General features: G+C 33.5%; 1 protein-coding gene across 8 annotated transcripts in view; it reads right to left on the reverse strand.

Annotated features, from left to right (window-relative positions):
- The window catches only part of Csmd3 (CUB and Sushi multiple domains 3), a 1,082,130-nt gene that overhangs the window by 277,164 nt on the left and 790,610 nt on the right, over nt 1-14,356 (reverse strand). For all 8 annotated transcript variants that reach the window (XM_063257640.1, XM_063257641.1, XM_063257642.1 and 5 more), the window contains one exon: nt 6,587-6,743. In XM_063257640.1, coding sequence (XP_063113710.1) covers nt 6,587-6,743 — 157 coding nt within the window. The remainder of the gene's footprint in view (nt 1-6,586; nt 6,744-14,356) is intronic.

Raw genomic sequence — 14,356 nt, forward strand, 5'->3', positions numbered from 1 at the left:
GAAGCTCCTGTTACACCCAGCCACTGCCAGCACCACACTCCTGCCTGTAGCTGTTGGGATCCCACCTGACAGCTGTCATAGGACTGTCTGCCTTTAATCGGCACAAATTAAGCAGAAATCTAGATTTTGGACAATGTGGTTACTAGATTGTTAGTTCCTATTCTTATTAGGAAGTCTTAGAAGCACAGGAATTGTACTGATTTTTGACAGACCTTCTGCTTTTACTCCTCATTGTAAGTATTTTTCTCTATTTTAAAGACATAGCTATTCTAGGCCATGACCGTTTTCTGAGCATTTAAAAGTTCTGATATTCATATGCAGTCTTCAACCTCCCAGAAATTAACAGGATGCAATGCGTAAATTCCTAGATATTTACGATGAAATTTACAAAGCTCCTGATTTACAAGAGTTATGAAAATGATAATGCCGCTTCTGCTTTTCAAAGTATGAAATAACTAAATTCAATATTTTCCATGTAAATGACAGATAATTAAGATGTACTTTTTTATTATTTTACTTAGAATCCCTTGTGCTGTATAATGTGCCATTAGTCAATACTTTCTTTATTTCCTGGTTAATTTCAAGATTTAAAGTACAAATAAGACAATGTGAAATATATCTAAGTAGTTCATAAACCACAGAGTCCTATGAGGTAGCTTATGCTCCCTTGTAATTTACTTACTTTCTACTTGCATTTGCATTAAATAAATCTTATACTAAGAATAAAGCTAATGTTAATAGGTCATTTGATTATTTTATATGGTTATCACTGCCAACAACATGCTGGTAACTAAATTAAAGAATTTAAATAGCATAATTTGTTGTGTATTTGTAAGGCTAGTGTAGAAAAAAAGGCATCAGGAATTAGCTAATGCCCATCTTTAATGTGAATATAATATTTCATATGGCCATGTTCTCTGTAGATCATTGAATCAACTCAAGAAAAAAAAATTGGAATGCTAGTAGGGTCCAAATATATTTGAAGTTTTCCTGGGGATAATAAACATTTCTCCAGCGAGTATTTTTTTTTCTTAAGTAATTTAATGTGTAGAAGAAATTTTAAAACATCTGAACATCTGTGTCCAGACACACTGCCTAATGGGTAGGCATCGTGGGCCTTCATTCACCACATCAGCTTTTAAGAAGACAATGATGTAATCTGTCAAAATAGCATAATCTACCTCCAAAATGGAGAGTTGCCAAAGCACCTATTCTTTTCCAGTGACTTTATGCAAATGACTAGACTTAAAGAATCTGTAATGAAACATTCATTTATGAAAGAGTTTACTGAAAGAAATTGATATTAAGTCATTCTTTGGTAGCAAATTAAGCAAATAAAACATTCATAGCCATAAGCATAAAATGACAAATGCTTCGTTAACATTTAAAAATGTTTTGTACATTACATGGACAATTATAAAAAGACAAAAGTCATTGAACTGTACATATAAGACACAAAAATCTTGAATCAAGTACTGAGAGAAAGTGGAGAGTCTGATCAGAGTATCCTAACTTTGTTCTGTTGTGTTCTATTATAGGGTAACCCAGAAAATGAAAAGGTTTTAGGGAAGGTATTGCCTTATGATGGTAATTTATGATCTTTTCTCTTAATATTAGAAGGGAAAGTAATTGTCTCTGTTATGGTTTATGTCTTAGAGTCCCCCACGCCTCATGCAATCATGAAGGTGGCTGAATCCAGTGTTTGTGATTGGTTTATGTCTTGAGCTGGGACTGGGGATGTAAGTTATGCACCAGCAGGGCAGGGAGCTGGCACACAGTATAGGGAGGGAAAGAGGCAAGCTTTTCCTATTTTTGCCCTTTTTCTCTTGTTGCGTGTGGCCGCCATGAATGGCTGCCCCTCAGCCATGCCACCCTGCCTTGGAGCCAGCAGAATATAGACTGAAACCTCTAAAAAACTACAAACCAAATAAGCCTTTCCTTGCTTGCCTTAAGGCATCATGTATTTTGTCTCGACAACCAGAGAAAAGTAACCAAGATAGTCTCTTACCTTACTTACTATTCCAGTGGTAAATATTTTAGAGCTTTCAACAAACAAACTGCTGTGACATGTGTGCCATAGGTTTGCCACCACTGCCCTGTACCATGTGCAAAACTCAACTGTGCCTTTGTGAGTATCACAACATGGCTAGATCAACAGTAATTTGGGTTGTATAAAAAGGCTGAATCTTCATTTGGAGGAAATTTTTGGATTTCTGAAATATAACTGGCAGCCATTGTTTTGAGAAAAATAAGGAATAGTATCCACTGGAGGACCTGGATTCTGGGTTGCTCAAGGAATAGAAATACAGTGCTATTCCCTAATTCCCAGATCAGTATGGTCTGTCCAAATTTGACTCAAAGACAGGGAGTTATTCAAACAGCACAGCTGTCAGCACTTTGTCTAATTAAACTAGAATGTTAGACACCTTACCAATAAACAGAATAATAGAAATATATTCCAAAAGACATGAGATTTTTCTTAGTACCTCTAATGACAAAGACTTTATAGATTCAGTTTGATTTACAAAAATAAGGCTGTTCTCATTAAATGTGCTGAAGGATTTACATACTAGGTATTTTATGTATAGTTTTAGTTAATGGAGAAGAAAGATTAAAAAAAAAAAAGCCTTACTGTCTCCTTAGGGTAGTACAGCTAGAACTATTATTAAATGATGAGCAAAATTCTTTCATTTTTTAAAGTTTCTGGGTTCCATGATTTAAGCTATCATGGAGACCCAGGTAGATATTATGTTTAATATGTTTGAAAATAATTTTGGAATAACTTTGACAGCAGTATAGTAAACATGGTAAGTTATTTTCTCCATATTTCTTCTTCAGCATCATTAGCAACATTCTGACTTTGTTTCACCTATAATTTAACCATATCAGGCAGTATATCATGGTTGTCTAAGGCTATGACCATTACTTCATTGTCAAATATTACTTTTCCAGTTTACCTTACTGAAAACTTAACCATATGGTACCATTTTGGATGCAGAGATAAGGGAATGATTGACAGAGCTTAATGAAAAGATTTTGTGCTGCTGATAAGAGAGGCATATCTGTTGGTACTACCTGATCTATTCTTTCTACCTTGAGCATACCTAAAGTCACAGCCACCAGTGATCATATCAAAACAAACAAGACCATAATAAAAACAACAATAATAATGAAAATAATACACAGATGCACACATTGGGTCCTTTCTGATTTTGTTGAGCAACTAGGTCACGAACTTACCACCTTCTTTCTCTTTACTTCTTTTTAAATGAACAAAATAAATCTTAGGTGTTTAAGCTCCTGTTTGATTTTATCCGTTACTTGAAGCAAAAAGCAGTATTTCAAGCACTGCTTCCAAGCATCAGTTTAGTAGTCTTGTTAAGAATATAGTGAATGGGGCAATAAGACATCTGAAATAAAATGTTCCTTAAAAGCCCATGATAACTTACTTATTTAATCATTTTTACGTCAGACCAATGCAATTCAACTTATTTAAAGCTGAAAATAATGAGACAATAGTAGGTATTACTAAGTTTTAAAAAAGCGTGTAACAGCAAAAATAGCGACTGTAAAAAACTAGAATTGTGAGAAGAATCTAGGCATGTGGGAAGAACTGCCTGCCTTGAAATAGCTTATGTTCTCTTGAGTCTCTGTGTTTCCTCTTCCCATTTGCCAGGAATTTTCCCTCAGATTTTTTTTTTTCTGTAAATCACAAACTCCATCGTTAATCCTACATGTTCCTGAAACCTTCCATGATGCTCTCTTGTTAAATGCCCTTCTCTTGTTCTGACTCTCTCAACACAAATACCAGACCTTACTCTGTGCTTCTCAGATAAATCGAACAGAATATTGGAAATTTTGTAAGCAAAATATACCATGGAAGAGACAGGTTAGAATTTGTCCTGCACATGACCATACTTAGGGAAGGAACACAAAACATGGTCTTTTCTTTTTCCCCCCTATAATTGAATATCTCATGAGCACTATCTTATGTTCCGACTTCGGTTAATTACTGCTTCTAAACATTTGAGAACATTTAAAATGTGGCCCAGTAGAACCTTGTGATACTACAAAGTGTTTTATAAAATCAATATTCAACTATAATTTACCAACAATATGTAAAAAGATACAATTAAGCTGGAGGTTTAGCTCAGTGGCGTAAGTGCCTGCTTGGCAAACAGAAGGTCATGAGTTCAAACCTCAGTTAAAAAAAAAAAAGCCAATTAAATTCAAATGAAATATTCCCTCAGAACTACACACAAAGCAATGTGATAACTGTTGTTAATTTTATATATAAACAACCACAGAAATGTTAGCTAATTTTGACTCAAGTGTCACTGTGAAAATATCTGAAATAGAACTCAGAGTTCAGTAGGCATGTGATGCCCATATGGACAAGGCATGATCTAACAAGAGAGCCACCTGCACATGGGAGCCATAGCTAGAATATGAAGAATATGCATTTGGAAGATGAGGAAAATATTCTTTCAAAGATAAAAATCTGTGGTTCACTCTTTAGATAAATGCAGATGAATTGCCAATGTAAGCATCAGAAGTAATATTTAGGAACAAATTCAATCAATCATAAATATGTTATTACTCTTAAGATCCCCATCCATAGAAGGCCTTATAACGTAGATGTTTATTCACAAAACTGTAGAACCATTCACTGACCTTGTGATACCCAGAGACACCTTGAACAATACTCTAAGAATTATTTAGTACCAAATTAGAGATTGAAACATTTTAATTTCAGCTTTGAGACTGAAAATGATTTCTAGAAATGTATTTTCCTTCTGAAAAATAATTGCTTTTGTATTCTCTTTTCAATTTAACAGTTTAATATATTCACGATAAGACTCATTTCTAAAAAGAGCCAGTTCTTAAGAAAAGCAATTCTAACCATTTTTATAAAGATTTTTTTCTTGACATATTATAGTTGATACCATTGGCAATAAAGTCATTGACTTTACCTATTCCAAACACTTTAGCAATGATACGATTTTAAGTGAAGATATGTCCAACAATTTTGAATATCCCTGTACCAATAATCTTGTTACACAAATTTTATGTATCAGAAAAGGAAATCTAGGTTTCCTCTGTGAAATCTATAAATATTTTAGACAATAAAAATGTAAAACACAGCCTAACAAAGAAAGATCATTAGTAGAACATTGTGCTGCTATTGGCAATAGAATCTTAAATTGGCAGCAATCCTATTAGAAAATAGAGAAATGGGAAAACAATGGTTTTAAATAATTGCCTGTCTAACAGACCACAAAAATTATATATGAACAGTAGTACTCAGTAACACTGTGATCGGTTCATCTTAAATTAATACCTGAAGACACAATTTGGATAGACTATCTTCTAGGGATTCTTGAGAAATCACTTTGTAAGTACAGTTTTGAAGATTTTGAAATACATATATAATATTTATTTTGTATACTCAAGCTTTGTTAATATTCAGGATGTCATAATTCTAACACAGATTGAAAATTTTCTTAAAATAAACTGCTAGCAAAAATAATCTTTCAGTATTATGGACCAAAATATATTAATGTAATATGTCATTGATTCTCTTTTCTCCTATTTCTCATAACAATGAGACGGAATATTTTCATAAGAGATTATTGCATTCCAATTCTTTTTAAGGACCAACATTATAATAGTTGATACAGTAACATTTTTACTTCCCTGTTTGTATTTCCATTCATTAGACTTCCTGAGAAATTATATAATGGATCGGATTTTTATGAGTATTTACCAGTGAAGGTTTCTGAATATTGCTACCTAGCTAATTTTGCTATACTAAATGAGTATAAATAAACTTCTAACCATCAATTTGACTTGACAGATTCTGAATTTATCAAACGAAAAGGTAATCATTTGTTTTCCATGCACTTTATTTTGTTATTGCTGTGCAACTCACTTATATAGAAACTGGAAATATTTATTTCTGAATAACTTTTTGTTAATTGGTGTAAATAGCTCATTCCTTATATTATGACACTGGTAAACTTCACTCATTTAATTCATATAACCATCAATGTAATTATCTACCCATAATTATCAATCATTGAACTTCCACTATTTGTCAGAATAGCTGACATTGTTATAAGTCATCTGCACGAATTTATTAATAAGGACATTCAATACAGAGCCACAGCAAACTAAAAGTTTTAGGTAAGTTTAACTTGAAATCATCTGATACCACTCAGTTATCATTAATGATTGATCAAGAGTGTTCACTGCACGGGCTTTCTCTGTTGTTTGCTATTAGAGGAGAACTCAAACATCTGGGAGAATCTTGCTGTTTAAAATATATAGAAACAAATCAACCCAGAGCTCACAAATCATTTAACTTCTCTGAACCTTAGTTGCTTCAGATGTAAGAATGGCAACATTCATAATAGCTGTAATTTATGCAGTTGTTAGCATCAAATAAAGTTGTATATAGAGAAAGCAGTTGTAAAAGGCAAATTGATGATCAAATATTACATTTTTTGCTTCACCTTACACGTTGTGGTAAGTTTCTGAATATTCAACAACACTGTTTGAGTATTTATTTTTCCAAAGTACTTACTGGTGTAGACGAGTTGAAAGCCTTCATCTGTCCCCTCAGCATCAGAATTAAATTCCAGCCAGAGTTGATTGGAAGTACTACTAAGTGTGAGTCCTCGCATAGACGCACCAGTGAAAGCACCCAATAGATGTGTTGTTTTATCTTTTCCATCATAAATCTGCAAAACATATTAAAGTTAAAATGTAAATGTGCAGGGATGGCCAATTGCTACTCACATTTCCATCATACTTACTCTTTTGAAGATTAAACTGCTCACGTTTTCACCTGTTTTTCTTCTACTAATGAGTTGCAGTCTTCTGATCAACGCTGATTTCTACCATTGAGACCCATGACACGGAACTAACATAACTTACTCTCCCCATATTGATGAACTAAAGCTATTTTTCCCTATAATTAATGCTGCAGTAAACAGCCTTTAACATGTGATCCCATGGGCTTATGATACTTGCATTCAGTAGGTGTTCAAATAAAGGATTTCTGTACCAACATGTTCATGTATTTCCAGATTACATTTCCGAATGTTTGCAGTAATTAATCTCAGGATTTGTCAAGAATGCATACTATCATTTATTTTCCTTGTGACATTCATTCCCAATGTGGTCTTTATTGCCCGCGAGTCAGTGAAAATTGTTTCTTGGGAACAATACCCTTCTAGATATGTCAATAGTCAGGGGTACCCCAAGGATCCATTCTGTCTAACAAATCTGATGTTTTTCAATATGAGGGATTGAACTCAGGCCTGGTTAGACAGCAGCTCTATCGCTGAGCTAAATCCTTAGGCCCCTCTGGGCAAATCTTCACTAACATTTTCTTCCCTGGATTGGAGGATGGGGGTTCCTTAGGTGAATGGGACTGCAAAGAAAAACCTGAGAAATTCAGTTCAAACTTACTCATCCTTGCCTCATATTTTCTCATGTACTCATGACCTGACATTAGAGTGAAAGCTGTGTCCTTCGATTCCTGTTCCAGTGACATTTTGGGCACACTGCTCCCCCAACATGAAACTCTTAAGAATGATGTGGCCCAAGGGAAGCTTTTCAGGTGGTACATGAAGGAATGTTGTGTTAGTAATGTTTGTGTGCATAAGACATTTTTCTCTTCTGTTAAAACTTTGGAGTCAAAATTAATCTATTTAGAATATTTTATACAGTTGATAAATGAAGCTGATGCACAATTTTTCTTTTCAGAAATTATCTTTATCACCTTAATACTGATGTCATGTTACCTTTTAAAACTGAGACAATTTCATTTTACTTTTGAGATCTGCATTCTTTGAATAAAACAGTACATGCCTTATATCCTCAGGCTAAAGATTTTCATCCATTTAGGAAAATGTGCTAGCTGGTGTTTTGGTTATTTAATTACTACTTGCCTATCTTCCCTCCTACCAGGAATGCCTATTGTTTGCATAGTAGTGTTCCAAAACTGTATTGTAACTTTCACTCAAAATTTATATCTGTGTCTTTCCTCCTTGTTAACAGTCTTTCACTGAATGCTTCTTAGTAGCAATGGGTTATCTGCAGCAACTGAGGCCCCTTCGGTCTTCCATTAACATCGTAAAATTCAAAACCAGCTGTCAAGTTGTAAAAAGTGTTTTTCTGAGGTGCAGTACACTTTAATTATATTTTTTAAGGATTTCTTACTGCTGTGTGGGTTATTTGTTGATTTGTGGATGCTGAGGCTAAACCCAAGGGCTTTTGCACCTTAGGGGATGCACTGAGATATATCCCTAGCACATTCTTCTATTTCTAGTCTAGTCTAGTCTAGTCTAGTCCATTCCATTCCATTCCATTCCATTCCATTCCATCCCATCCCATCCCATCCCATCCCATCCCATTATTGGAAGACAAGGTCTTGCTAAGTTGACCTCCAACTTGTGATCTTGCCTCAGCCTTCCTCATAGGTGTGATTACATGTGTAAATTCATGCAAGACTTCTCAGTACTTTAAAATGGTTAAGACTCGGTTTAAAACTTTTCATTTATTTCTTGTATTAGGTACTTAGTTTGGTGTTTATAACTCTAATTAGTGAATTTCCTTAATTATGCATTTAATTGAGAGATTTCATGTTTTCTTATTACTAGCGCTGTCTTAAATTATATATATATATATATATATATATATATATATATATATATAATGTGAAAAGTAACAAAATAATTCAATACATATTTAGCTTCACACTTTTTCTGGGTTCTATGGAAAAGATCAATACAACATTTTTCTTAATTGGAACATTTAAAAAAATACCAAGGCTTGTTTATCACATTAGAGACACTTTCATCAAATCTATGTTTTAAGCCAGAAATATACATCTTTTTTGTAAAGGAACTTTAAGATATATTTAAAAATGATTATTAAAATAAAATATAATATAAAAGACTACTTTAAAATAAAAATATAATTATCTTAAATTCACCTAAGAGAACTTAATTCACTATTAAAACCAACTAACCACAATTCACTTAATCATAGATCATCAAAAGGTAGAAAAATAACACCTAAAGTTCAAAAAAAATAAGCTTTAATTCTTCAAGTGTGAAATACTGAAATTATGTATACAATCACTCAAAATGAAAAATAAGTGTCAATTTTAAGGTGTTTATTTTTTTAAAAAAATAAGTTTTATAGGTTATTTCTGTTGAACTTTAAATAAAATCCTTCAGATATATTGAAATGCATTATATAAAAGCATGAATGTAACAAGGCAGGACAAAGCAGTGTAATCAAAGGCAAATTGCTTTTACTATAGATATGCATGCAAACATACAAATAAAAAAGCAAGATAAACAACATATGTCTCTCTTTCAAAAGTAAATTTATGGTTTAGAGCAATTAAACTGGGCCTGAATAAAACTATGTAGAACTTTTATTTGAGCCTGCTACATTGCATTTTACTCTTCTACTTAAAATTTTAAGAACATTTTTATTTATTTAGCACTATACTGTCTCCTCTTTTCTTTTTTCAAAGTATTATTGTTACATTGACCTAAGAGTTAGTATCACAGAGAGCAAAGACAACTTCTATAACATCAATGACACTCTGATGATATGGCAATTTATTAAAAGGTGGCAACTCATTTGGTGATGATAGGCCAGAAGGAACAGAACTCAACCGTGCCATATTTTAATTATCAAACTTGCCCAGGGGTTTAGGTTAATTATGGCATGCAGACCTGTTTAAATCTCTCAGCTGAAACTTTAGTATGATAAAATGCTCTCATCATTCAAAAAACTTGTTGGGAGGCCTGTTATAAATGCATAATTAGAAGACATGTTCTCACTCATTGTTTCATGAGTTAGCAGGTAAGATGTTCTTTGACTCTAAGAGCAAAAAGAAAATTTTTGAAAGAAAATAAATTATACATGTACATATATAAAATGATTCAGACCTCCACATTAAGTCTCCTCTAGGATACTAGAATTTTGCTTTTGGTCATTTGCTTTATCAATTGTGGTTTGGAATCAGCTTTTCAAATAAATTAAAATTGACAGTCCAAGTCTGAATGAAAAAAAATAATTTACAGTGTTTAACCAAAAAGAGTTCTGTTCTGAAACTTATTCTATCCTCCTCAAAGATAACATGAAACAAAGCAGAGAATTTGTATTTGTATTTAATTGCTTTTTTCTTAAATGTATATAATGTATCCTCAATTAGATGAGTTAATATATTTTAATAAGGGAATTAGCATAACAAAGGATCAGTTTTCCAGGACTTTGGAGAAAAGGAGTTGTAATCTTATCTCTATATCAAAGTTCTGTGTTTTATAAAAAATTAGTTCATATTTTTGACTCAGATACAGAAATAAATCAAAGGCCTAACACAGAGGTCTGCTCTTTGAATCTTTGGAGTGCTTTCAAGGCACAAAGTAACCAAGGATGACCAGGATACAGGAAGCAGACTTGGAAGACACAAATGTGAACACACATGGCTGGTGTGTGCTAGAAAATGTGCAGCATTTCTCAAGCAAGCCTGGTGAATGTGTGTTCTCATTTATAATTTTCAAAAAAATAATACTTGCTGTTACAGGAAGATGCCAAACTTCCTGAAAAGGGTTTGATGATAAATATTTTAGGCTTTGTGGGACAACACTCTTTCTGTCACCACCATGCAGGCCTACCAAAAGTAGCCACAGACAATAAGTCAATGAATCACTACGGCTTTCTCCCAACAAAATGCTCTTTACAAAAAGGGTACCAGCCTGGTGCAGTGGCAGATGCCTACTGTCCCCAGCTATCCCAGAGGCTGAGACCTCAGGATCACTGGAGCCCAAGTGCTGGTCAGCCGAGGCAGCATAGGGAGAGCCCAGCCCAATTTGGTCCACAAACGGCTCTTTTCCTGCCCTTGATTTTAAGAGAGTAGAGCATGCAAAGTTAAAATTATTAATAAAACATTCAATATTATTATAAATTCCATTTAGCTAAATAATCCTTACGGAATACTTTCACTGTTTTTGCCAAACTTTTCTATATATAAACTATGAATGCAATGATAAAAGAAGTTCCTAACTGAATATTGCTTGTTTTACTTTTTTCATGTTAAGAGGAAAAAGAAACATCAAAATATGATTTATCAAAACTGTACTAGTTTTCCAACAATATGAGAAACTTCCTTACTGAACTGAACCTGTTTTAAATACTAGAAAAAGTGTCCTCAATATCGTGTGCTATATCCAATGTAGTAGTTATTGACACATTCCTTTTCTACCTTACCCAAGGTAGTGAACAAAATATTACATCAACCTGGGATGTGTAGTGCTTGCTGATTTCTGTGGTATAAACAGTCTACGGGCAATATACATCCAGCAATCCATTATTATTCAACTTGGCAAAAGAAAGAGGTATCCCTAGATTTGCAGATGATAGACAACCTCTATCAAAGAACAAAAATAAGGATGATTTAGTTTAACGATTTAATTGGATTTACATTCTAATCTAGACTCCTTTAACTTTTCATTACATAAAACAGAGTAAATATCCTGATGGGCTCAATAAAGGAAGTTGGTTTTATAAACAGAGATGGGTTGCAGAATGCAGAAACCAAGGAACACAAAAGCAGACTTGTTATTTTAAGCTTGTTTGTAAGGCACAAATGGAGATACTAAACAAAGTGATTACCTAACATCAGGCTCTGAATTTATGCCCTTCGTGAGAAGACTAATACGAAGGGGATGTTATTATCCTGCTCACTGAATCTGGCCTGTTTGGGAAATTTGTCTGTTATCTCTAATCATGATTCTCAAAAGTTCAGATCAACAGCTTTGTTTCAGCTTGTTGATGTGGAACTTCCGCATAGGTGACTGTTTTGATTTTTAGCTGGGGCTTCCTGAAGGCCTTAATGCAAAACAATGGCTTTTTGTAATATTCAGTCTGTCTCTCAAAATCACTATTAAAGTAACTAGGAAACTGGAATTTGAATTTACTATTTTTTAAAAATATAATTTAATTCTAAATTTAATAATAATTTGATGACAGTCTAATTTGAAGTATGATTTTTAGTAACAGTTACATTTGAAATTCATCTCTCAGAATTAATGAAAATTTAACCATTGACTCTCAAAAATCGAATTCCAAACTCTCATTAGAGATAAGAAAGACATTTGAAAACAATGTATCATAGGAAATAAGAAAATAATCTCTCTAAAAAATATTATTGGATTTTCACCTATCTTATTTTTCACCAATGTGTCATGATTTTCAAACTTTTCCTCAAATTTTCAAGGCCAAGTTCAAATTAGGCTGGCTTTTTCGCCATAATCACCCATTAAGTCTAAATTTTGGATAAGCAATAATTCTTTTAGCTATGTACTACTAACTGTAGAAAAAACACTATGTCAAATTTCTGTAGCTACTAAATTATTCTATCTAAACCTACTGCTTAGTCTTTATTAGAAAATAAAGCAGCACAGAAACCAAAATAGTGTTTCTGAATGGTATTCGGGCTTCAGGCTATCAGTTTGCAGTGAAAACTATTCACTGTTGATCATTTAAAGCCTAACTATAATAAACATCTTCTCTAGCTGTTATTTGAAAGAGTTAAGTAAATTACATGTTACAATCGAGGGTGAAGGAAGCCATTCAGTATTCCGGCCATATCATATGTGAAAAGAACAGAAGAGCCCATGCTAGTCAGATTCCAACCAAGCTAGATAAGCATCCTCTTGGAGAATTTAGAAAAGGGACAGTGAGCTATGCTCTGGTCCAAGTCTTTAAGACAGAATGATACACCCTGCCCATACTGGGGCAGGTTACGACAAACTCCAGGTAGGAAAAACAGCTGGTGAGACAGCTGGCTCTGAGGCAGCTACATGGAATTCCGGCGTGATTGGGCATCATACAGACAGCAGTTAAAAAGGGCAGAGCACAGGGTGCTACCAGGAGCTGGTGATACAAACAGCTTCCGCCACCGGGATAATCTGGACCTAGCAGTGGATGCCGCTTGCACTGCAGAGCAGAGGCCAAGTGGTAAAGGAGCTTCACTGACGACCTGAAATGGAAGTGTTGCCCGCCCCCTTTATCTCTCATCATCTCGTCCCCTTGATTGTCACTGCCTCTGAGTCCTGCCCTTCTCAGCATAGGTACTGCATATCCTATATATTCTTTACTCTAAACAAGGAAGACTTCAGAGCAAGCGCTCTGAAGAACAGGGCTGGGCTATTGTATTTTAAAAAGGTATCATCTGTTAAGTCAAATGATTTTTTCCAATAATGAGCATCATTCAATATAGAAAAGTAGTATATACATTTTAAATATTTCAAAGGGAAAAGAAGACTTTATGTAGGATGAATCATGACCGTTATGAAATGTAGGTTTGGGAAAAGCTTGAGTTTTATCTCATAAACACATTTGGTGCCTATCCAGATTAGGGACTGGGCTCACAGCTCTTGTTTATGCCTGTACATTTTCCCCTTAGTAACTGAAAACAATATTCTACTGTATCAGTTCTCTCTCTCTGTGTGTGTCTGTCTCTCTCTCCCCTTCTGTCTCTCTAATTTCTCTCTCTCTCTCTCTCTCTCTCTCTCTCTCTCTATATATATATATATATATATATATATATGCATCTCATTAATCTTGATACTGAGGACAACTTTAACAAAAACAAGTTATTATTAGTACTATTATTTGCAGTGCTGAAGCTCAAACCCAGAGCTTTGTACATGATAGGTAAATGTTTTATTTCTGAGCTTGCCTGAAAATCTAATTACTTGACAAGAAGATACAGACAATGAAGTGTGCATAGACGAGTTTCAAGTTTGAATTTCTTGCCTGTTAGGGGAAAATAAACAACACATGTTCTGGTCCTCGTTAATGTTCCAATTGTATACTTTTAGGGAAAGTTGGAGGAGATTTTTCCCAAATCATATAAAAAATTAATTTCATACTCTGCTTAAAATCTTGACAATTGAGAAAAACTAAACTTACTTTTAAACAAATTTATATGTCTTTTTATAACACTGCTTATTTTATTCTGAATACCAACTGCATTTGCCAACTATTTTAAGACACATTTTACATTGTTAATAATTATTATATTTATTATATACACAATATTTATTTATAATTATTTCTAAAATATTTTATCCTTATAAAAATAGGACAATTGACTATTTCAAAGTTTTCTATTGATCAATATATGCTAAATATTTTTATTAAAAAAATATTTTTCTTAAATTTATAGATTTTGATATTTTAAGCTTACATATTCACAAAATTGATTTTCAGTCTGAAATATAAATAATTTTTGATATATTAAATAATTTTGATATATATT

This window comes from Cavia porcellus, unplaced genomic scaffold (assembly GCF_034190915.1).
Source record: "Cavia porcellus strain 051 isolate PalLab524CR breed Dunkin Hartley unplaced genomic scaffold, mCavPor4.1 scaffold_10, whole genome shotgun sequence".
Classification (NCBI taxonomy): Eukaryota; Metazoa; Chordata; class Mammalia; order Rodentia; family Caviidae; genus Cavia; species Cavia porcellus.